This window comes from Mauremys reevesii, linkage group 20 (genome assembly GCF_016161935.1).
Source record: "Mauremys reevesii isolate NIE-2019 linkage group 20, ASM1616193v1, whole genome shotgun sequence".
NCBI classification, from domain to species: domain Eukaryota; kingdom Metazoa; phylum Chordata; order Testudines; family Geoemydidae; genus Mauremys; species Mauremys reevesii.
This window is the reverse complement of record NC_052642.1, coordinates 18,229,551-18,255,036: the sequence shown is the minus strand read 5'-3', so window position 1 is coordinate 18,255,036 and position 25,486 is coordinate 18,229,551. Positions and strand designations below refer to the sequence as shown.

Genomic DNA, 25,486 nt, shown 5'->3' with positions numbered 1-25,486 from the left:
GCTGTCATGGAAGTGGATGAGAAGAAACCGATTTCTCACAGCACTGACCCATGTATTCAAACTATTTTAACTTGGATATATAGATCCAATTCTGCATCTAAACGATAACATTGTTTAATTATTGCAATGAGTCAATTTCATTCCTGCTTTCAAAACATCACGAGTCAAATATCTCCAGTGAGGAGCAGTGGCTCAGGGATTCCTAAGCTTTTTCATAATATAAACCATGTTTTAAATGCATTTAAATCCCATTAGTGATTGCACAGACCACTTCTCCTCCCCATTTGTAATTGCATAACATCCATGTAAGCAATTGCTGTATTTGCAAGAGAGGGGAAGAGCAGTTGTCTTAATGCAATTTCAAGATGAAACGGAGGAAGCCAGTGCCATGAAACAAGAGTTTGTAAAGTGGTGGCATATGATTTTTTTTTTAAATGTTTCATTATATATAAACTATTAGCAAGCTGAAAATGCTAAAAAAAATCCTCAAATGTTCAAACATGTAGAAGATAAAAAACTGATTAAAAATGTTCTTCAACAGACATCACATGACAAGCTTTCCAAGGACAGGTACATGTAGTCATGCTAGATAGGCTGCAGATGAATAAGTAGAAATGACTGATTGGACTAGAATAAAACCCTGTTGGTCACGTTGGCACTTGAGCTAAACCTTGGATAGACGGTCAAGGCAACATTGCTCATGGAACTTACTTAGCATAGATAACTTTAGCCAGGCAGTCTCTTCTTGTTTCACATTCTGATCTGGAGCATGGCTTCTTGAAGACTTGTTGCTGTTTTCCAGCAGTTATAGTTCGAATTCTTAGTGTTTCCAGCAGCTCCTCTACAGATACTTTTAGCAAGTTTGCAGTGGTCTTCACAAAACCTTGTTCAAACAGCCAAGAAAGAATAATATGAATATAACCAGTTTCTTAAAAATCTAAGCACCTCCCAGAAGTTTAATCTATATTATAAAGTGGCCTTTGGATAGCCCACACTGAAGCTTCTGACTTCATGGAATATGCTCTTTTACTTTTAAGACAGAATTTTGTAAGACTAGCCTCTAATTTTGAATACCCACAAATTTTACCCAAATTGCAGGTGCTCGACAATGCCTGTTTAAAAATACACACACACACACACACACCCCTACCCCTCTCAGGCTATGTCTACACCACAATGAAAGCCCAGGGTTAGAAGAACTCAAGTTAGCAGACCCTGGATTTGTTAACTTAGGGCTTGAACATCTACACTAATTTTTAACCCCAGGTTAGGAATTTTTGAACCCAGAGTCCCAACTTGGAACACCAGCATCTGTCACTGCATGATGTGGGCCCACAGTCCAATCACTCATTCCAGACTTCCTGATGCCCACCCAAAATGTGGCTGCTCTAGCCTTTTGTTCACGGTGCAGTGGGAAAGCTTGACTGTCCAGAGGACAAAGGAAGTTGGCCCATGGGATTGTGGGACAATTTTGGTGGACTCTCAGAGCATGAGTCCAGTAGTGCTGCATCTACACTGCAAAGCAACAGGGCTTGAATCCTGTGACCTTCTGAGTGTAATATAATATCTCACCAAAAAGCGACAGGCCCAGAAAGAGTTAATTAATTCACAGACTGACCTGACCCCTGGCCGAACTTTAGAGACTTGTTAGGAAGATATGTAAATGAATAGAGCTTTGAAACGCAGCCTGCATTGTTAGAGATAGAAGGGGAGATGTTTGCTTACATCACAAGACCTGAGCAAACAAGTCTTGTCTATTGCTATAGCTTTGATTCAAAGATCAAAAAAGGAATATTAACATTTAGGAAGACACCTGAGTGAAATAGAGACAATAATACTATGTCTCTTTGAAGGTTGTGGTAACCTGTATCTGAACTGTTTAATGGATAAATTACCCGGTGCTAACTGCCAGGCCAAAAGGCTGCTGGAAAGGTATAAGAACCCTGGGACACATTCCTTCATCTCAGATCTGCTTTGGGTTTCAAGAGGGGGAAACCTTAAGCCATAAGGATTGAGATCCCCAGTCATTGGCTGGAGCCACCCTGAATATGGACATTTAGAAATAGTCCATAGGTTATAGTCTAAAGGACTTTTGGCAACTACAAGCTCATCTCTGCTATGTATCTGAACCTCAAGAATTGAATTCAAGTCTGTCTGTATATTGATCTTTTAACCAACACTCTCTCCCTTTCCTTTTTAAATACATTTTAGTTTAGTTAATAACAATTGGCTATAAGCGTGTATTTTGGGTAAGATCTAAGTTATAACTGGACCTGGGTGTGTGGCTGACCCTTTGGGGTTGGAAGAACCTTTTCTTTTATATGGGGAGATATGATTTTTAGTAATTATCATATGTTTGACATGTGTGTCTGGCTGGAGGCCTGAGACTGTCTAGTTTAAGGGAACTGTGTTGTTTGGACTTCTGAGTAACCAGTGAGGTACTACAGAAGCTGTTTTGTGCTGGTTTGGTAAATCTAAGTATTAGAATATCCACCAGCATTTGGGGTTTGTTTGCCCCATTCTGTTTGCAGTTCATCCCAATTGAGTGACCCCACTTGGCTCCCACAGGCAGCATCGTCACAAACCCCAAGGGGTCTTGGGACCCTGGGTTAGCACAATCTGTGAGTAGATGGAATGGGGGCTAGGCTTGAACCTGAGTTTGAAACCTGGGCTTAAAATGCAGTGTCTAAAACTGGCCACTCGAAATTAGACCCTCTCTCTTAAGACATACCCTTGTCTGTTTATTTTGTCATCTCACATAAACCCCAGCTTGCACTGCCCAACGAGGTCTCTAAATCCATGAAGGGTAGTACACAAACAATTATTGCTAGTAAAATAGGAGATGTATCTGGCATAGTTAGGGAACTTAACCCTGTCATAGGAGGAGTCAAGATTTCCTTGTGCAACGTATGCAGAAAATGTAAACTACTTAAGACTGTGCTAACTCAAAAAAGCAGCTGAAGTGTACTAGAAATTATTGGGCCCAAATTAAAGCCGCTGGAATTTGTCAGAACTTGTGAAACAGAAATATGAAGCCTTCCTGATTAGGCCACTGTCAGTTCCATGGAAAACTGGGGCCATTTAAATTTAGGTCATAGAGATATCCTACAGATAGAAGGAAAGAAGCTCAACATAGATACTTTACAAGGGAGAACCTAAGGTATATAAAAGGCTGCAATTTGACAGACTTGCTCAGATTGGAATCTCAAAATGGAATTACAACCTGAATATTTAAGCACATAAATATACATAAAACCTCAATCCTAGGTCTCTCTGTCTCTGGGGGCCACATGGTGTGAGTATACAACTTGGAATAAAGATGATGATTCTGCCAACAACTCACTCTGTGCGTTTGTGCAAATCACTCTGTTCCCCTGGGCTCTTACAGGGGTGGGACGATTACATTATTCTGATGTTTTATAAAAAAAGATGAAAGGAATAATGGAGTGGATACAATTAAGTGACAGTACTTGTCATTCCTCTCTCCGTTTTGGCCTCCTAATGAAAGGAGGAGTACAGTATATGAGATTATGTACTTCTGACATCATCAGATCTTTCTGGTGCCTAATAGGAAAGCAAACATTAAAGCTATGTATGTTTGGGGCCTCACCTTTGGCATTATCTTCTGGTTCACAAGGCTGGGATTCATCCACTGAATCAGAGAACTGAATGTTACCAAGGTGTAGAAGTCCTGCTAATATCTGCAACATAAACAGGCATTTGAACTCTGGAGTTCCGATTCACCTATCGTTGTTAAAGGCATCTGGGTTCCAAATACCACAGATGAACAGGACAGCAGCTGAAACTTTTGTGCAAATATACAAGCCAGAAATCATTTGAAACGCTGCTTATATTTTTAAAGCCACTAATTTAGTTCCTGATCCTGCACTATTCAAGTAAATGAAAATTCTACCATTTACTTTGATGAGAGCAGAATTGAGCCTTTGGAAGTTAAAACTTTTACACATTAGGTAGTATGACCTAACTGCAGGTGCTATACTAAAGAACTACTGTTAGTTTAACATCGGTCTACAAAATTACATTGAACACTGTTGAACAAATGCAGTCAACTGCGGAAATGAAGAATTAGAAGCACATCCTCCCCATCATCCTGCCACCCTGCTCTGCTGCTAGCAAGGGCTCTAAATGCAGCTGAACAGATGCCAAGAGTAGGCAGGATCCTCCAAAAGATCTTGGGGAATGCCAGAGGAGAGCCACTTTCCCCACCCGCAGACAGAAACACAGAAGTTGTGTGGACCACTGCAACAATAGCCAGACAGGTTCCACAGTCCTGAGGAGGCAGGGTAGGATTCCTTACCCAGGATTCTCACTCAGGCTTAGGATTTGCTGTTAACAAGTCAAACCCTGCAGTCCTTACTAATGGGATCTTTGCCTGAGAAATCAGTAGGAGAAGATTTGCTTGGTAAGGCAAGGACTGCAGGATTTCGTACTAAGACTGATCACACACCAAACAAACATCCATATGCAAACCAGATCCTTAGTTTCAAAGATGAATTTACAGTGTTTTTATCTGACCTTAAAAATATTGTTCTGTGTGGAGTTGTCAATGCCCAAGTGAAACATTGCCTCTCTGGTCACCTCAAAGCAGTCCTCTGGAAAGCCAAACAGGTGTTATTAAGAAAAACAACCACACACACACGCGCCACCCAACACCACTCTCATCCCTTCAAAAGGGCAGTGTCCACAGGACAGCTGACATTTTCAAAGGAGCCTAAGGTGGTTGAGCACCCCTTTGAAAGTACCAGCTGCAAGCACAAGAACATCTGCTTTGCCAAACCAAAAGAGCAGACGTCATACTATTAATTATACTACTGTCACCGAGTGACTTAATATTGAGTACAATATTGAGCCTTTGTGGGCCCTAGAGGTTAGGTAGCAAGTTGTTGAAGTAGTCAGAGATCACACAAGGTTTGTAAACTTAGCCTCAGAGAGATGCAGAGGCCCTGGATCAGGATTTGCTATTCTATGCCAAGTACAAATTCTTAACAGTGCAAAATGAAATCTGAACAGAGTCAAAGTCAGGCAGGTGGCTTTGTGAAAATGGAACATAAATCCAATGTACCAGAGCCATAAGTCTCTCTCGAGTGATTTTTCTTCCTTAAGACCATACTCCCATGGGCCATTAACATTTTACATACAACAGTTAAACCTTTCGTAACAGTCTCAGTTGTCAACTTTAAATCTTACCTTCCAGCGTTCTTTCAGAATTTGGCAGCCAGAAGAAATTGGCACCCTCAGGCAGGTTCCATTCCAGTCTTTCATCCTTTGTGGCACCTTTTGTGATCTTGCAACAAAAACAGAAGAGATTACTGAATCCTAATGTTGTATGAAACATAAATGGCAGAGTGATGAGTAGCAAACTGGGAACATACTTAATGCGATGCTAACACAAGATCCAGAAAACTGAATTAAACCATGAGTAAAAAAACTGAACTGTTCTAAACTATAGGAAGTTGCAAGTAGATCTTCTGCCAGATCTAATGGTTCCATCAACTAATGTACTTTAGAAATATCTAGATAGATTAATCTAGCACAAACCTGATAAAAAATATGGAAGTTCCTTTCACGTGGAGCCTGATAAGCAACTCTGGTTTTCTCCAATAGAAATGTTTGGATGGAAGCACTAGTCAGATGTTGTGATCTAGAGAAATAATAAACATGTTAGCATACGCCCTTAAAAACAGAAGTCCTATGCACAGCCTGTTGTCACACAGTATGCAAGGTACCCCTAAACTTTTAATACTGTTTTAAGCTTCTGGTCTCTTTACTTTATGAAAGATACTACGATAGAGTTCTTAAACTGATTAGCCATGCAAGTGCAGAGTAGTCCATTGGTACAGTCTTTTGGACTGAAAAGCTATCTTGTAAGAGGATGTCCTTTAAGTGTTGACAATGTACTAGGTAAATTCAGGAAATATTAATTCATCCCAATATACCAAGCTACGTTACAAAAAAACCCCACTCCATTCCATGTTCTGTGGAAGACTCAAGTCATATGTTTGCAAGAAGAGAAAGTTGTGAAGGTCAAAAAAACCCACCACCACACAGCTTGAGCATTTTACGTAACAATTAATACCTGTTTAATTGAAGCTGGATATATTTTCCAAAACGGCTACTGTTGTTATTCCGAAGAGTACATGCATTTCCTGTGAAGTTACCAGGAGTGGGGATACACAAAGCATAATTATTCTCCAATAATGGGGAAACAAAACAAAAACACAGAGCTCATTTTATTTTCTTCTTTTAGGGACACACAAATATATAGGATGATTTGCATGCTGCTTGAGTATTTCAGAGGTGATTTTTTAAAGAGGAATAATGGGGGATAGTGTAGGTTTGTACAAACAAAAACAACCACACACAACACACACCAAAAAAAAAAAACAACAACCCCCCCCCCCCTTACAATATAGTAATGGTTTTGTTTTCCCTTAATTTTGACATCAAAAAAGAGGTCTTTACCAAAAGCTTCCATAACAGGGTTGGAGTCCAGCACTCTCTTCTCTATCCTCTCCACTGTTTCATTGCCTTTAGGAGAGGTAGATGATGCAGCAACAGTAGCATAAAATTTCATAAGACATCGGGAAGTCCAAGTCTAAAAAGAGAATCTTGACAATAGGCCTTTGTCTGCTCTCACATTACTAATTAGATGCAAGTCTGACAAGGGCTTTGGCTATTGGAAAATAACATTGTGCAGCTAGTGATTGTGTTGAGGAAAGTGATTATTCAAAATTTATGGCACAAGCTTAAGTGCCTTGCTGGACTAGGTTCTTGTAAGAAAAATGAAGGTACAGCTACTCTGAAGCATAGCCAGAATTGACAGCTATTCTGTTAAGCAAAGCTGTATGTGAACTATAGCCGTCTTAAGTGCTTTGCTGAGCAGAGATGGACTGTTGAATCAGGGTCAGAGTTAGAAGCTGAACTCTTCAAATCTTGTGGGTGTTTTGACATGTGGGGCTTATGCTAAATCATATCTAGACCTAGCAAAGGGCCAAACTCAGCTATCCTTACCTTGATTTCAATAGGAATTTTATTCTATCAGGAACTACAAATATGGTCCAGAGCGCAGTTTTACTGAGCATGGCCCGTTTGAATCGAACCAGAGTTCACTCCCCTCCTCACCTCCTCCCCCATACTATAATGGCTTACGGTTGCCTGCTGTATTCTGTGCCAATTGCATTTATGTTTCTCTCCTCCTTCAAATTAGAGAGCTAGCTGAAATGCTTTGTACCACATTAATGTCTCAGAACATGCTAGCAATGTCAGAACAGTGGCCTGACTAAAAAGGGGAGGCAAAGAAAAAAATCCTATGCTTACCTTTCCAGCACCACTTTCACCACTAACAATTATAGACTGGTTTATTGGTTCAATCTGGCTTTCAACATTTCTGTAGGTCTGTTCAGCCACAGCAAAGATATGAGGTTTCAACTCCTAACAATAAAGAGAGTATAGATATTGTTTAGAAAGGAAAACAGGTATGTTTAAAACAAAGCAGATTCGATTACTTAATCCTCACCAGCCCAGTGAGGTAGGGAAATAGAACTGAACAGAAGAAGAATTTGGGCCCAGGAAACAGAAGCAGAAAGATAAGCTATGTAACCTAAGGCCACACAACAAGAATTAGAATGCAGGAGTTTCTGACTCAGCCTAACGCTCAGGTCACTAAAATATTCTGTCTCTTCCTCTAGTCGACTTAAGAATCTGAGCACAGAAATATCAACCATCTCTCTCTTCTACATACAGCTCTATCTTAAACTAAAATTTGAGACGCACACTTAACTATACACCATAGGAATGAACCTGGCCGAGGTGGGGGAAGGAGAGGCAAAAATGCTCAGGTTTGTAAAAGAGCCCTGGCTGAATAAAGCATAGAGTTTTGCTAGAAGTGGTTCTAACACAGCTGGTTTATTGGTTCAGATTTGGATGACTTTTCATCTCTTTTGCTTTGTAAGAAGAACAGTCACCACCATTACCTGAGGACGAAGTGCAGCGTGGTACTCTTTCATAAGCTCAGGCGAATAGAGGCGACAGATAGGTTGAAATGGATTTACGGCCACAAGACTGCAGCCAGCATATGTATAAAACACATCTACTGTGTACCTTGCTTGCAGACATTTCAGTACTGAAACAAACATATGTTCTATTAGCAATTATTCAAAACAAATGTATTTTGTTTTCCCCAGTCCTATTTGTATAAGAAATCTTTAGGCAAATGCTTTTTTTTTTTGCCTATTCACAGATTGATTTAAATCAGATTTTTACAGAGTCTGAGAATGGTCAAATAAGATAATTTCTAGCATGTCTACCAGGAATAAATATTCCTTATAGGTTCATTTATTTTCTTAAAAACAAGAATTTAAAGAACATCAAATTTGACTAATTAATTTCTTATGCATTCTCATTATAGAATAGCTGACCACAAGATATGTTGTATGCAGTATTGTTGTAGCCATGTTGGTCCCAGGATATTAGAGAGGCAAGGTGGACAGGGAGTATCTTTTAAATATATTGAAGTTGATCAAATAAAAGATATACTGTGACAAGGTGGATGAGGTAATATGTTGACAGTTATTTGTTATGTGAAGTGAAGTAACCTTTCAGGAGATGCCTCTGATGGCCACAAATACTGACCCGTTGTTGTGGTTACAGGATTAACTTTGGTAAGGTCATCTAAGAGATGCAGTTTATCTTCATCACTCAGAAAAGCTTTAACCTCTTCTTTGAATGAGTCATTGAGCTCATTCTGGATGGCAGGATCTCTCTTTGGGCCATTCACCTGGAAAACAGAGATAAAAGATAACACCAGTAATAGATTGAACACCTAGGTGGACTTTCACCTCTTCAACTGCAGTTTAAAGTCCCTTTCCAGTTTCCAAATTGCGCTTAAATCAAATCTCCTTTGTCTTAGCAAGAAACAAATAACTCAGCACATTTTTACTACTGGTCTGACTTCTCTGCCCAGGAAGTATTACATATATCAGTACCTTGGAAGTTGTGTTTCACTCTTTATACATGCTTTAGATAGGTGTTTATTTGATGCATGAGAGATTGTGAACTAATGACACCTTTTAGGGGCTGAATTCATCCCTGGTGTAATTCTGACTCAAGAGGAATGACACCATGGATAAATGTGTCCTTAGATGTATACTTCTTGGTATTGGCAACTTTGTGATTCTTTAAGAACAGATACACTTACACAGTGGTTCGTGATCAGGGGATTTTGACTCCTCTGAACATCATATACTGAACACAAGATCTGACTCAAGGAGATGGTTTATTGGTCTTAATGGCTGGTGCCTAGATCATATTAGTTGTCAGAAGTACTAAGACTAATGGTTGCATTTTCCCCAGGGTTGCATTTTTTGGAGCCAAACATGGTGCTCCACAAGTATGGTTTTGCAATATATATGTGCCCATCTGGAGAGGCGAATGGAGGGGTTATACTACTTTGTCTGCATCAAACCAGAATTTGGCTCTCCACATATAACTTATTTAAATACTTTAATCTGAGCCTCTGGGCTCCAGTGTCCTTGCAAACACTGTTTGGAAGGTCACTTGTCTGTTAAGCATAATAATGGAAAGTGTAGCCAGTACACACAGGTTTCAGGTGTGGGGTTGGGGTTTGTGGGGGGAGGGCAAATGCGGATTTTTGCATTCCTTCCTGCAAACATTCTTTCTCCTCGCCCCCAAATTATGTAACTATCATTAGCGTTACAAGCTGATGACGTCTTAACGCACTGGTTTTTGTTCATACCAACAAGCTTCTGAATTAGCAAATACAATTTGTTAACTGACCTCAGCAGCATTCAAATGGACAAATAACATCCTCTAAACACTACTTGCACATATGGCTCTGCAGGAATAATATACAAACTAGAATAATAATTCCTCACAATTAATATAGCCACTTGTGGATCTCCAATCTCTTTCCAGACTGGATATAACTGGATTTAAAGTCGTGCACAATTTTATAGCATACCAATAAAAATTTGCTTACCAGTAAAGTTGAATGAGAAGAGAGTAGGTCAAATGTTGACATGAATAATGGTTTTCATTATCATACCATGTATGAGCATTAAAGGACCCAATGAGTTCACAGCTAGACATGCTGAACTACACAAAGCCAACTAGAGCTTTGTTCTTGGTGATTCCCCCATCTGTGGAAAAATATTCCACAGATTGTTCTCCCCCTGCCCTCTCATTTGTTTACTGTTTAATGTTTATGGTACATAAACTGTTGCAAACTCCATTGCAGAGCTGGCTGTACTAAGTCCTGGAAAAGGAGGCTCCTTTTTGCTGGCTTGTATTAGTTAGCCCAACTTCCCTGCATTCAATTTCATCTATTGATATGTATGGCTAAAGACAAAAATATTCGAGAATAGGATCAACTCTTAAAATGTGCACTTTTTCCTTCTGCCTGAGTTTTGAACAATGTTATTGAAAAATTAATTTGAATGATGATTAAAAATAGTGATAGTCTATTGTAATCTACAATTTCCAGTTGGAGTTGGCTACATCTCTGAATGCAGGCTTACCTAAATTAATGAATTGCCAGTACTCACTTTACTCATTTTATCAGCCATATATAAAAACAATTTTAAGTAACACAGATCAAAACCTTTAACTGATCAGATCTAGTGGCTCGATATTACCCAGAGGTTATTGACAAATTTGTGGAGCAGCTGCAGGGCAAGAAGGGAGGGGGACAGAGGGAGAGAATACTTTAACAGTCTCCTATTGTGGATTACAGTCAATTGAACCTCAGCCCAGCATTATTTCATGACAAAAAGTTTAAATATTGGGGCTTGATTTTACCTGTTTTGGCATATTATTCAGTTGTCTGATGCTGTGTATGGGTGAATTTGTAAAGCTCTATAAACAGGACTCCTAGGTAGCAGAGTTGATACAGTGAAGGCCTTCAGACTGGGGGACCTTGTTCAAGTCAAAGTGGAGGTCCTAAAAGAAATCAGCTTTGTTATTTCAGAAAGAGTAGTGCAAACCATAGAATCCTGTATGGCTTTCCTGGAGAGGAGACTCAAGCCTAAATTCTAGTACGGATTTAATTTTTTTCTCTAGAGAAGCCAGCCTCACCAGAATAAGGAGTTAGTTAACAATGGGTCTAGCTAGCTTATACATGTAGTTACACGAACAATAAAATTACTTGGTTTGCCCTCAGCCAACCAAGTTTAAGCAGCTTAATATGTAAAGGGAATAATAAAAAAACAAAAACAAAAAACACAAACCCACCACTAAAACTCCCAACGTATGAGCTCCACCAAGTCATACTACCAAAGAGGGGGCATAAAATATTTTCAGCCATGGGGTTGAAAGCAGCAAATTGAATGAGTTTTAAGTGTCCTAACTAGGAAACATGCAGAACAAAGAGTTACTTGGTTGTATATGCACTCCTCACAAGAATTAGCCTGTTAAATACATTTTTATTTGACTACTTAAAAACTTATAGAACCTTACCTATAGAGCCACTGCTTTTGGGCTCATTTAGATGCCAAGTGGCCCATTAATCCTGCCTTCCCCTTTGTTGCTTTAATTGGGTCAAATTCATCCCTAGTGTAATTTCGCAGGTTCATTGACATATGCTAATGATCAGTTTGACCCATCATCATTAAATCACTCAACACCAATAGATGAGTGTCAAATCTAGTCTTGACTATTTCCAGCAAAGGAGATTCCACTACCTGTCCTGGCATCTTGTTCCATTGTCCCAAACTATTCTTACAATTCAGTTTGCATTAATATTTTAATATGTGTTCTCTACAGAAGTGTAGACCTATAGCTACTGTTAGATCACTTCTAATCCATTTCATCCAGCCAGAAGACCAGACAAGAGCTTCCCTCAAAGACACCTCTGTACTGAACTAAGTTGCGGGTGGTATCCTGTCCTTCACCCAAACTTCCCAGTGAACATGAACTTGTTAAGCTCTTAGGATTCCCAGACAGGTTCAGAATCAAGGTCTTTAAAGTTGCAGAATGCTGTGATACCAGACCTAAGTGTCCTATTTTTAACAAATTTTGTATTTCAGTGCAACTTTCATTATGTGTTTAAGTCTCAGAAATCCAGGTGAATAACTTGATTGTATTATGCAGAACCCAATTCAAAAGCATGTGTCATTTTGGCCCAGATCCTCAAAACGTATCTAGAGACTTAGCTTCCATTGATTCAAATAGGAGTTAGGCCCCTCAATGCCTTTGTGGAGCTGGCCTAGGAATTCAAGGTCAACAAATTCAATTCTACTCCCACTGAAAATAATAGGATCTTTGCTGTTTACTGAATGGAAGTAGGTTCATGACCTAGCTGAGTACATTATATTCATCTCTTCTAATTCTCTTTGTACTCACTGAAGAAAAAAAATGAAATAAAGCTTCTTTAGGAAAAAGTTGTGTGAACATTTATTTATTGCAAAATCAGTTACTTGGTTTCTCTTGGATTAAGAGGAGTAAAGCATACTGTACATTCCTCAATATCAAAATAAATTTTGTTTATCTTCATTCCTGCGGTTACATCTGATAGGAAAAGCGAGTGATAGCATCAGTGATGTCAGAGCATTTCTGGATAGGGTGCGACTCTTGAAAATTACATCCTACAGTAAAAACAAGACATACTTGCTCTTTACTGGCTTTATTCTGCTTCCGCTGAAATCAAAGGGAGTGTTCCAATTTACTTCAATTGAAGTAAGCAAAAAGATAGGGCTTAACCTTTCTTGTTCTTATTCTAGCAATGAAAAAGGATTGATTCTCTAGGCTTCAATAACTGTATCTGTCCTACTACACACCCTAAATGGATGAACTGCTGTGGTTTTAGTTTCATGTAAGCGGTGTTTAAAGATAAGGCTTGTTTAACACAACACTGATCCTTAATTTGAAAGAGCTAGAGAGCAACAGGTTATTAACAGTTATGCATGTAACTGTTATACTCCACTCTGCACTTCTCTACCTCCTTCCAATATTAAAATATGTAAGTGTTTTACAAACTACTGATTTAAATCTTACAAGCTGTTGAAACAGGGCAGGAGAGAACAGCTCCAGTTTACAGATATCAAACAAACTCCTCAAGGTCACACAGCAAATCTGTGACAGAACCAAAAATAGAGTCCAGATCTGACTTCCAATCCCGTATTTTACTTATTAGCCTATAGTTCCATCCAAGCACACCACCAAAACAATAGCTTTTCCTGACTACACCGGAGACATCTATTAGCAAAAAGAACAGGAGCACTTGTGGCACCTTAGAGACTAACAAATTTATTTGAGCATAAGCTTTCGTGGGCTACAGCCCACTTCATCGGATGCATAATAAATTTGTTAGTCTCTAAGGTGCCACAGGTACTCCTGTTCTTTTTGCAGATACAGACTAACACAGCTGCTACTCTGAAATCTATTAGCAAGTGATTTTAAAAAAAGGGGAGTGAGTTATCATCATCTTCTGCATTGTGTTTAAAGTTACTTGTTTTCTGCCTTTAATTAATCTCTGAAATAGGTTTTATTTAAAGTTTTCCCTGATTATGTTTATATTCAAAACACACACAATTTAACCTTGACTGACATTATCTCTTTGCAGTCTAGGCATTACAGAGTAGGCTTTGCTAGCATCTAGTTTAGTGTTGTCCTTTTGCTTATGGGAAGGTTATGTAAAATAAACAGACAACCCCCTCTTATCCAGATGTGCTACCAAAAGACATTTATGAAGGAAACTCCATTTCTATAGTGCCTATATAAAGTTAAAGATCTATTTCTGTAGTGCATAAAACAAACTATTTGCAACACTTATCTAATCTACAAATGTATTCTGGATGCTTTATTGTAAAACAGTTAGCCTTATTTTTAATTTAAGGCATTATTGCTTATTTTAAATGATCTTCAGGCTTTCAAGGGCATCCCAAAGACCTTCTGAAGTTGAAAGGTGTTTTTAAATACAGTCAGTGAGCGGTTAATTCTGTGGATTGGGCTGAAATAGAAAGAGTTTACACTCTACACCTCTAGAAAGGTCTATGGCAGGAAAGTTTAAAGTAGATGCCTATACCACCCATCCCTCACACTTCACCAATCTCTTCCTAATCTCAGAATGCGTAAAGTGGCGGGAATAAGGGCGAGTTTGTGCAGCTGGGGGAGAGAATTTGACCCAAACGCTCCGATCATTAGAGATAAGGGGCGGGGGAGAAGGAGCAGATCAGATGTTAAACAGGGGAGAGCGCCGCAGACGTTAAATGGGGGGGGGGGGGGAAGAACAGCTGGAATAAAATAAATATCCCTAATTTAGGACTCACCCGTTCCCCAGGGCGCGGACATGAGGCCGCAATCACGCAGGCAGCCGGGAAGGAGAAAGCTGCCGCCGGAGCCGAGCTCGCCAAGGCAGGAGGAGCTGAAGGCGCAGGGGCGGAGGCTGCCGTTTGAATCCGGAGAAGAGCTCGGTCCCACGCCCTGGCCGGGCGCCGCCCCGCCCGCAGACAGCTCCCAGAAGGCGAAAGCCTTGTCCTGGCCTGGCCTGCCCAGCGCTTCTCCCGGCCCGACTGATCCAACAGCGGCTAGAAACACGTGGCGCCGAGAACACACGTGTCTCTGGTTACAGCCGCTCTCCTTCCTTCCCTCCCTCTGCGGGTTTAAAGGCAGGAGGAAGCGGGTGGGCTGGGAACGGTGCTGGCACCCATCTGCGGAGTAGGGGCTGATGGGGCTTCACAGCAAACCCTTACCCAGGGGTGTTCTCCTGAATCTTTAAATGCAGCCCCTAATGCAGAGATGTTAGCAACATTTTCTCCCACTTCCTCCTCTCAGACTTATATGTGCCTGCATGGGTGGTGTACATAAGCGAAGGGAGAGGGCATGGGGGTGTTTTGGTTACAAGAGGGACGTGGCAGTGGAGGGATAGCTCAGTGGTTAGAGCATTGGCCTGCTAAACCCAGGGTGGTTGTGAGTTCAATCCTTAAGGGGGCCACTTAGGGAACTGGGGTAAAAATCTGTCTGGGGACTGGTCCTGCTTTGAGCAGGGGGTTGGACTAGATGACCTCCTGAGGTCCCTTCCAACCCTAATCTTCTATGACATGTCTATCTATATTTTTCACTTTGCCTCAGTTTCTCTATCTGTAAAATGGCGATCCCTGTCCCAGAGAAGGATCATTCGGGAGTCTTAATTATTAATATTTGCAAAGTGCCTTGATCGTCAACAGTGCCCCCTAGAAGTGCTAAGTAATTTTTATAACCTTTTCCATAGCCTCGCTTTCAAGAAATACCACATTTAAAATGTCATTTCCCACTCCTGCAAAGACTTAAAGTATATGCTTGCCTCTAGGCATGTGAGCCGTCCCATTTTCTCCAGTAGGCCTGTCACATGCATGAAGTTGCAGGTGGCTTTGCAGGATCAGGACCCTAACTATTGACAGTAAGTTATCATTCAGAACTAAAAACACAAGTATTTTTATTTTAAGTGACAGAGTCCTGTGGCACCTTACAGACTAACAGACGTATTGGAGCATAAGCTTTCGTGGGTGAATACCCATTTTGTCAGACGCACAAAGTGGGTATGCATCCACCAAATCTTATGCTCCAATACTTCTGTTAGTCTATAAAGTGCCACAGGACTCTTTGTTGCTTTTTACAGATCCAGATTAACATGGCTACACCTCTGATACTTTAAGTGCTTTTCTTTAACTCTCACAACTTCAAAATAATTAAAAACAAACAATTTTTCACATAAAATCTAATGCCTAGACCACATGAAACCTCATATGTCAACAATAAAGCTTATTCCATAAACACCCAGGGGGAGGGGAAAAGTTGTTTTAAATGTTCTGCTTATATAAGACAACACCACCTACTCTGGATGGCTTTTGGGGGTCACTGATGGGGGATAGATGGACCCAAGGACCAAAATGTTCATGGGCAGCCAACAGCAAGACTTGGCACTTAGGTGTGTCAAACAGCAGGAAATTATAGGGGATCAGAACTCGGAAGAAAAATTTCCACCCATTTTAAACTGCACAGCAATCCTGGGTTTTTGTTGTTGTTTTTTTTTTTGTTTGTTTTGTTTTTTTGAACATCAGGCCTGTATCCCATTCTTCTGTTTTGCAGGAAATTAAAGTGTTAAACAGCTCAGTGCAGAACAAAAATTGGGAATGGGGAGGCACTACAGTAGTTTTCTACCTAGGTGTCTCCTCCAAAATGAAATGTTCCAATATTTTGTGAAAACATTGTTTTAGAAGTCATTGTAATGATGGTATATCAATTTACCAAAACAGTAACTGCCAATTCCACCTATGTATACTCATCTGCAATTCCCATTGACATTAAGGAAAGCTGACTTCAATGGAAATTGAAGGTACGTATTTGAGGGTGACATTTGGCCCTAAAAAGGCAAGTAAATTGCATCTCTTTGTATTTACAAGCGTATGGGGATTTAGGCAACTCTCATATTCTCTACCTTCCCTCCCAACATTTGGAAAGTATAAAAGGGACATTTAAAGAGAAAATTAGGAATGGGTCTTTTAATAACAATGCTTTGCATTTCTACTGAATATCTTGTATCCCAGGATCTTAAAATATTTTACAATATTTAAATAATTAAGCAGCAGAAAATCCTCATGATGTAAATCAATAAACGCCTAGATTGGATTGGAAGAGATTTCTGGAAGAAAAGAGTGGAAAAGTGGTAAATATTTGGGTTGCACATGAAGAGGGATGGTAGAGAGATATTCCACAGCTGCACACTCTCTAATCAAAAACATTTTATGTAGTGGCAAATAATCAGGTATTGTCTTTTAGATGAGTAAAATGTAAGGTGTGGCTCCTCCCCCATTTGTTTTTCGTGGTGGCAGCTCTATATTAAGTAGAGAAGAGGTATATTAGCCCACTGTGTGTTGAATCAGGCAAGGAAGTAAACCAGACTGGTTCCCTTAATGGTGAAAATGTTTGGAGGAAACAGAGTCCTCATTTACCTCCTAGATTTGAATTTTGGCAGGCTACCACCGGAAGTAAAAGCAAGCCGCAGCGAGAGAGAGAGAGAGTGAAACTAATGGTAGGTTGCAGAGACAGGGAGGAAGAACTTCATTTAACAAGCAAATTCCCTTCTGCACAGAGAAGGCTCATGGTGAGACTCTCCTGCATAATAAATGTCAAAGTCACAGATGTTATAGAAATTATTAAAATAAAAACCGTTATTATTTTTCATATGCTGGCTAATGCCTTAGAGCCCTTCCAAAATTACTTGGTATCTATCATCTCTTGTGGGATGTGACAAAAATGTAAAGAAATGAAACTACTAGATGGAACCATTGCTTGAAACAGTCTTTGAACTCATTTTATTTAATTGACTTAATGTTATGTAATGCAATATTTTGGATTATTTATTGCTATTATTTATATAGTGCTATTTATGTGCCTGGTACTTTACAGAGAGACAAGAGAGCAGGTCGCTGGCCTTAATGTCTTAAAATCTAAATAGACAAAATACAGACAAACTAGGAGGGCAAGGAGTCCAATACGAAAACTGAAGTGATTGATCAGTTGAATTTAGCTGTATCTTGGTATGCTATATATTTGCAATGTTCTTTGTTATGATTTCTGTGAGTTTAAATTAAAGAATTATGAGATCAAGTAAGGTCCCAATCCTGCAAACACTTGTGCACTTTCTTAACTTTACTGCCATGTGTAGTTCATTTCAAAGGAACTACTCACAAAATTAAAGAGACAGGGTGGCTGAGTTAATATCTTTTATTGCAGTGGTTCTCAATCAGGGGTATGCAGAGGTCTTCCGAGTGGTACATCAATTCATCTATATATTTCCCTAGTTTCACAACAGGCTACATAAAAAGCACTAGGGAAGCCAGTACAAACTAAAATTTCAAAAGGACAATGATTTGTTTATAATATATAGAGCAGTATACACTGAAATGTAAGTACAATATTTATATTCCAATTGATTTATTTTATAATTATATGGTAAAAATGAGAACATAAGCAATTTTTCAATAATAGTGTGCTGTGACACTTTTGTATTTTTGTCTGATTTTGTAAGGAAGTAGTTTTTAAGTGAGGTGTAACTTGCAGGTACACAAGACAAATCAGACTCCTGAAAGGGATATAGTAGTCTGGAAAGGTTGAGAGCCACTGTTTAATTGGACCAACTTCTATTGGTGAAAGAAACAAGCTTATGAGCTTACACAGAGCTCTTCTTCAGGTCTGGGGAAGGTTCTGAGACCTGAAAAAGAGCTCTGAGTAAGGCTCAAAAGCTTATTTCTTTCACCAACAGAAGTCAGTCCAATAAAAGCTTTATCTTATAACTAATATCCTGGGACCAACACGGCTACACCACCACTGCAAACACAGTAATAAAGTTAAACGTATAACGCCTAAGAGAGTAGGGGTGGTGAATTATTACAATATGCTGTGGATGGAGATAGATCTAGTTTCAAAAGTATTTCCAGAGGTAGGGAGACAAGGTGAAGCTGGTAATTTAATACTTAGTCCTGCCATGAGTGCAGGGGACTGGACTAGATAACCTCACAAGAGCCCTTCCAGTTCTAGGATTCTAGGATTTATTTCCTAATCCCACGGAGTCATCTTCTAAGAGCATTTGACAACAAGGTTTGTGCTGCAGAAATTTTCTAGGTAAAGAAAAGAGAAAACAGAGGAGAAAGAGTATGGTTGCTAAACATGAAGGCTCCAAGAATTTTAGCATGACACCTGTCACTGTACATTAGTGCCCCTTAAAATATGTTTGATTAAGCTGCTTGAATCTTTTTTTTAATTGTATAAATGGAAATGTAAACTATTATGTTTGATATGCTTTTTTAAAATCCATTTTCAAAAACTTTTGCTGGGTTTGATCTACTAAATTGAGTTGATGCATGTTGAAATCATTCTGTTTGCCTGGCTTCATCAACTGGTAAACTTGAATTTATTATTTAACATTATATGCAAAATTATTGTTAGTGCTTGTGAAAAATTAGGGATTAGTTTAACTGAAATGTTCTGTATGTATCCATAAAACAAGTGAAGCATGGACAGAAGCAATGCTAATTTTCTCACCAATATGCCTCCAGTATAACGTAGGTCCTTCCGAATGCTGCTCCATACAGGCCTATATGGAACAGCCTGCAGAACTGGGGCCTTAAGAAGATACTTTAGTCAGTTTCTATTGTATTTGGTTTCTTCATTGAGAATGGAAACAAAGATGCAAATTGTGATGGTGTTGTTTCTGATGTGGACACTGGGGCCACAATCTTCCAGATTGTTCTGTGTTGGCAAATCACTGCACCTGCGTGGAGTAACTTGCAGGACTGGAGTCTTCTCTATTAAGAATTCCATGAAGGCCACTAGTTTAATCCACACATGCCACCAAACAGCTGTCCAATAGATAGTGACAACTTTTCTTTTACTGCAGCATATTTAATAGCTCTAAATGTATTCTCTAAAGTAATAAATGCTATGAGACTAGTTACATATATATTTTAACATTTATAACTTTCAGAAAAAAAATCCTTTGGTGTAACAAAACTATATTTAAAAATATTGCTTCTAAATGTCTTACCATAACAAAGTCTCACTGTAAAATTTGTAATCCTAAACCTTGATCATAAATCCTGCAGACACTTACACATGTGCTTAACTTTACTACTGTGAGTAGTCCCAAGTTAAGCACATACATAAAAGTTTGCAGGAGTGGGCCTGTTATTGTGTCAGGCTTGGAGGGGGCTTTTGTTTTTTGTTTTTATTAATTGATACTTTAAGAATCATTAAAAAACAACAAGAGGGCCAAAACACTTCTTATGACATTGCATCATTTCTTATGGGAAGCATATGCTTTGGGAGGCAAAAAGAATTCACCTGTAACTAAAATTAAGTTGGTACTTATGAAAAATCATTTTATGTGTCTTGTTTCCATATGTAAAAGGAACCAGAGACTAAATTAAACACAAATTTGAAAAACATTCTTGCATTACAAAAATTAATTCTGGTTTACATTTTTATTTGCATAGGAAGAAGAATGTCACAAAAGCTGCTGAAAGAAGCCTTTATCAGTAACTTAAAGGGAACGAGTTTGCTGGAAATTTCAATAGGTTTAACTCTAGCTCCACTGTGTATAGCTTGCAGAGGTTTGCTGTTAATTTTGTATAATCTGCACAATGGAAGACCTTTACGTTCAAGGAAATATCATCTACTACTAGACTTTACAGTGCTAGTAGCTCCTTTTGTGCTCGGCTGTACAATTTTGTCCCCTATCCTCCCCCTTTTGCCAATAACTATTGGGGCCTTCTGTGCAGGATTATTCTATAAAATATACAACGGACGAAATCATTATATCAGGACTCCTCCTAAGCAAATCATACATGATTTCCTGAAGACTAGCTTAGAACCAGACTACATTCCATCAATAACTGTGTTTCGTGTTTATGTCAATGTGTTAACTGCAATCAACATTCTAGCAGTGGATTTTCCACAGTACCCCAGACGGTATGCTAAAACTGAGACCTATGGAACAGGAGCTATGGATTTTGGAGTGGGAGCTTTTATTTTTGGTAATGCTCTTGTTTGTCCTGAAGTTAGGCAAAAAACAGGTGTGGTGCAATCCAAATTCTCCTGTCTAGCAAGACAGTTGTTATCTGTTTGGCCTTTAGTTTTTCTTGGTCTGGGACGACTGATCAGTGTTAAAGCTGTAGAGTATCATGAACACTTTTCAGAGTATGGAGTGCACTGGAATTTTTTTTTCACTTTAGCAATTGTGAGAATGACAGCATCACTACTTTTAACTCTATTTCCAACCAACAAATCATGGATTGTTGCTGTGATTCTTGCTGTATTTTATCAGCTTATTCTTGACACTACCCATCTGAAGATGTTTGTTTTATATGGGAGCGATGGCAAAGATACAAGGGTTGGATTTTTAAATGCTAACAGAGAAGGAGTGTTCTCTCTTTATGGGTATCTGGCTATCTATATGGCTAGTGTACAAGTGGGGTTATATGTGTTAAAGAAGAGAACTTTAGTCAAGGACTGGATTGAAGTAATATGTTTCTTTCTGCTGACAGTTTTTATACTCTTTATATTTCTTCATATGTCTCAAGTTTATGTAGAGCCTGTGTCCCGCAGGATGGCTAATCTGTCTTTTTGCATCTGGATAGTTGCTCAGTGCCTGACATTTTTTATCTGTTTTTTAGTAACTGATCTGATTTTGGTGTTTACAAAACTTCTGGTAAATGGGTCTAGAGTGCCTTGCTGTTGGAATTTTACACAACCACCTAATACAAATACAAAGCATGATTCAGAGCCCACATCTATCAAAAGAGAGAGAAAGTGGCTAAGTATTTGCATAATTAATGCTATTGATAAAAATCAGTTAGTTTTTTTCTTGCTAGCAAATGTTATGACTGGCATAGTGAATATGATGATAGATACAATCCACAGCAATACCTCATTTACCTTATTTGTGCTACACTTGTATATGTTTACTAACTGTTTAATTATGTATATATTGCACGCAAAAAATATATTATTAAAATGCTGGTGACTATTGAAACTACTTGTGTTCTAATACTGCATATCTTAAGTGTACAAGTAAAATTTCTATTTTGTTAAACATTATTGTTAGCCATGCTCAAGTGATTGTTTTAATAGAAAATACAAATTTTGTCTTAGATTTATTTCTGTGCAAACACACTGGTTTGTAGTATACTGTGTATTTATGATTTATATCTAGGCTTGGCAGGATTCAGTTTAAAAAAAAATGAATTTTTATTTTTATTCTTTCTTATTTTTTCACTTTTATTTTTAAGCATTTTTCCTTCGTTTACCAACTTACATTTCCAGGGGTGCAAAATTATGGGTTTTAAGCTTTTTTTTTTATTTTATTTTTATCTTTTTAAATGTTCACAGTTGTGGGAAATTATGGAGATCAGACATTGGGGAAGGTCAGACAATCATTTAACGACAGTAGACGTTGAGATTCAAGAAGTTAAAGCTTTGTAGCCATTAATGCTCAAATTATCAACATAACATCAGAATATACTATGTAAATATTCTTAAATCAAACTCTAAGTTTTCAAGCAGCATTTTTCTTACCATGCCTTTCTGTAAATTTCAAATATTATTGATGGAAATATTTTTTTGTTGTTTTGTGTGGTGACAGTGAAATTGACATTTATTGGAAAAAAAACAACTAATCCTTCCTAGCCTATTTTTACCAAATGATATCATCACCCAGTGAAATTTATGGGAAATGTAACACTTTTTAAAAAATAAACACCTTATTTGCATGTCTGGATCTCTTTATTTTTAAACATACATTAAAGTATTATCAACAAACTATTTATTGACCTTTGTCTTGATCTCGCAAACAGCTGTGCATGAAAGTAACTTTACACATTGAATTCAAAATGACTATTCACATGTGCAAGTGTTTGTAGGATTGGGGCCACTGTCATAACATAAGAATGGCCGTACCGGGTCAGACCAAAGGTCCATCTAGCCCAGTATCCTGTCTACCGACAGTGGCCAATGCTAGGTGCCCCAGAGGGAGTGAACCTAACAGGCAGTGATCAAGTGATCTCTCTCCTGCCATCCATCTCCACTCTCTGACAAAGAGAGGCTAGGGAAACCAGTCCTTACCCATCCTGGCTAATAGCCATTTATGGACTTAACCACCATGAATTTATCCAGTTCTCTTTTAAATGCTGTTATAGTCCTAGTCTTCACAACCTCCTCAAGTAAGGAGTTCCACAGGTTGACTGTGCGCTGCGTGAAGAACTTCCTTTTATTTGTTTTAAACCTGCTGCCTATTAGTTTCATTTGGTGACCCCTAGTTCTTGTATTATGGGAATAAGTAAATAACTTTTCCTTATCCACTTTCTCCACATCACTCATGATTTTATATACCTCTATCATATCCCCCCCTTTAGTCTCCTCTTTTCCAAGCTGAAAAGTCCTAGCCTCTTTAATCTTTCCTCATATGGGACCCTCTCCAAACCCCATACATTAACTGTTCTTCCTGGATAAGAGGTGAGAAAATAAATATTCTAAATATAGACATATCTACAATTTATCAATTTAAGGCCTTCGTATGAATAAGGTATTAGATGCACATAATTTTATATAGAAGGTAAATTATATTGAATAAATTAATATTTAAAAAACTTTGGTTGCAGTTCTGCAAAGATTTAAGCATATGCTTAGTTTTATAGACATTTATAGACCTTTGACTTGAGTGGGAGTAATTACATGTGTAAAGTTAAGCATGTGCATAATTTTCTGCAGGACTAGGGCCTAAATTTGCGCTCAGTTAGTTACACAGTTATGAATGTAATATAAAAACCTGGATAAAACAAATACAAACACAGATTGGTCCATAAAACAAATACTTACAGATTAATAAAACTTTTCACTGAAAATTCGTGTATATAACACTGCTTTTGGTGGGGGGAGCTTTTTTCCCCCCTAAATGCTTCCTCATGTGGTGTGACAGCTTATTATAAAAATAGTGATGGAAAAGCTCAGTCTCTTTCATCTTTATTTTAAAAGAAAGGGTGCTCAGTCCCACTCACTGTTCCCTGAAGTCATTATTTTAAATCACAGCTTACTTAGGATTGTACTTTTTCCAGCTGAAATCCTTTCCTTTATGAAGTTTGTTAATTTTCCTTAGCATATAAATCAATTGCAAATTGTGAGGAAAGAGAATTCAGTGGTTTAGGATTTCAGCCTGGCACTCAGAAAACCCAGGTTCAATTCCCTCCTTTGCCACAATCTTTTTGTGTGACCTTGGGCAAGTCATTCATATCTCATTTCCCTATCTGCAAACTGCAGATAGTGGTACTTCCCTATCTCATAGAGATGTGAGGATAACTATATTACAGACTGTAAGGCATTCAGTAATACCTTAGATAGAAATGCAATACAGATGGTAAAAACTTATTTAACAAATCTTTGTTTAGGTTCTTATGAATTAAAGGGTTCATTTCATCCTTACTGCGCTGACTCAATGGACTTATAGTGAAGAGTGTGGCCCAACCCAATAATTGAAATTTGCCAACTAACATAGCAAGTCTCAAAAACTGTTACAAATTAAAATCCCATTCTTTCAATCACATGCATGTAGACAGACTCACCTTGTGCTGTAGAGCTCTGCTTTGTACAATGGGATTCAGGATGGGTGCAGGGTTTTGCCTATGTAAATCCAATTGCAGAATCAGGGCCAAGGACTATATTGGTCATCTGGGGTTTGTGTTTATTCTTTTCAGTTGCAAACTATACACTGTTCATCTCTGAATTAGAGAACTTCCTCCACTATCTTTGGGACAACTATACATTTTGGGTCAATGTTATCTTTGGTGTACCCATCATAATAGTTTATAGTAGGGCTGTCAAGCAATTAAAAAAATTAATCACAATGTTAAAGATTAATAGAATACCATTTATTTAAATATTTTTTGATGTTTTATACATTTTCAAATATATTGATTTCAATTACCACACAGAATACCAAGTGTACAGTGCTCACTTTATATTATTTTTATTACAAATATTTGCACAGTAAAAAAGAGTATTTTTCAATTCACTTAATACAAACAATGTAGTGCAATCTCTTTATCATGAAAGTTGAACTTACAAATGTAGAATTATGTACAAAAATATCTGCACTCCAAAACCAAAACAAAGTAAAACTTTAGAGCCTACAAGTCCACTCAGTCCTACTACTTCTTCAGCCAATCGCTAAGACAAGAAGTTTGTTTACAACTGGGTCGTCATCATCTGAGATTGCTATAACATGAAATATATGACAGAATGAGGGTAAAACGGAGCAGGAGACATACAATTCTCCTCCAAGGAGTTCAGTAACAAACTGCCCACTGGAATGGTGGTTGAAGCATGAAGGGGCATATGAATGTTTATCACATCTGGCATGTAAATATCTTGCAATGCCGGCTACAACAGTGTCATGCAAACACCTGTTCTCACTTCCTGGTGACATTGTAAATAAGAAATGGGCAGCATTATGTCCCATAAATGTAAACTTGTTTGTCTTAATGACTGGCTGAACAGGAAGTAGGACTGAGTGGACTTGTAGGCTCTAAAGTTTTACATTGTTTTGCTTTTTGAGTGCAGTTATGTAACACAAAAATCTACATTTGTAAGTTGCACTTTCACGATAAAGAGATTGCATTATGGTACTTGTATGAGGTGAACTGAAAAATACTATTTATCATTTTTACAGTGCAAATATTTGTAATAAAAAATATAAAGTGAGAACTGTGTGCTATGTATTCTGTGTTGTATTTGAAATCAATATATTTGAAAATAAATTTCAATTGGTATTTTATTGCTTAACAATGCAATTAAAAGTGTGATTAATCACAATTTTTTAATCACAATTAATTTTTTAATTGTGTGAGTTAACTGTGATTAATTGACAGCCCTAATTTATAATACAATTTTCTGTTAATCATTAGTACATATTTATTTAAAAGGA

The 25,486-nt window shown here is 38.2% G+C and overlaps 2 protein-coding genes across 7 annotated transcripts in view; one reads left to right on the top strand and one right to left on the bottom strand.

Annotated features, from left to right (window-relative positions):
* MYO19 (myosin XIX) overlaps positions 1–25,486 on the bottom strand; it is a 44,623-nt gene that overhangs the window by 14,970 nt on the left and 4,167 nt on the right. The window contains exons 1-12 of one of the 2 annotated variants that reach the window (XM_039507260.1): positions 14,304–14,441; positions 10,837–10,977; positions 8,653–8,797; positions 7,995–8,143; positions 7,339–7,452; positions 6,484–6,616; positions 6,098–6,167; positions 5,560–5,662; positions 5,209–5,305; positions 4,537–4,613; positions 3,611–3,701; positions 712–883 (exon numbers count right to left, since the gene is read on the bottom strand). In XM_039507260.1, the coding sequence (XP_039363194.1) occupies positions 712–883; positions 3,611–3,701; positions 4,537–4,613; positions 5,209–5,305; positions 5,560–5,662; positions 6,098–6,167; positions 6,484–6,616; positions 7,339–7,452; positions 7,995–8,143; positions 8,653–8,797; positions 10,837–10,848 (1,163 nt within the window). In that variant the 5' untranslated portion in view covers positions 10,849–10,977; positions 14,304–14,441. Of the gene's footprint in view, positions 1–711; positions 884–3,610; positions 3,702–4,536; positions 4,614–5,208; positions 5,306–5,559; positions 5,663–6,097; positions 6,168–6,483; positions 6,617–7,338; positions 7,453–7,994; positions 8,144–8,652; positions 8,798–10,836; positions 10,978–14,303; positions 14,442–25,486 lie in introns of those variants that run through there. The other variant, XM_039507261.1, reaches the window with a different exon arrangement.
* On the top strand, positions 14,465–22,254 carry PIGW (phosphatidylinositol glycan anchor biosynthesis class W). Of its 5 annotated transcripts, none has more exons than XM_039507274.1 (4): positions 14,465–14,598; positions 16,269–16,348; positions 16,988–17,116; positions 20,007–22,254. In XM_039507274.1, exon 4 carries the CDS (start codon positions 20,015–20,017, stop codon positions 21,533–21,535), a length of 1,521 nt encoding a protein of 506 aa, XP_039363208.1. In that variant the 5' UTR covers positions 14,465–14,598; positions 16,269–16,348; positions 16,988–17,116; positions 20,007–20,014; the 3' UTR covers positions 21,536–22,254. The 5 variants fall into 5 exon arrangements, with proteins under 5 accessions (XP_039363208.1, XP_039363210.1, XP_039363207.1 ...); XM_039507276.1 differs by having other exon boundaries at positions 16,972–17,116; XM_039507277.1 differs by lacking the exon at positions 14,465–14,598 and adding an exon at positions 14,643–14,656 and having other exon boundaries at positions 16,972–17,116.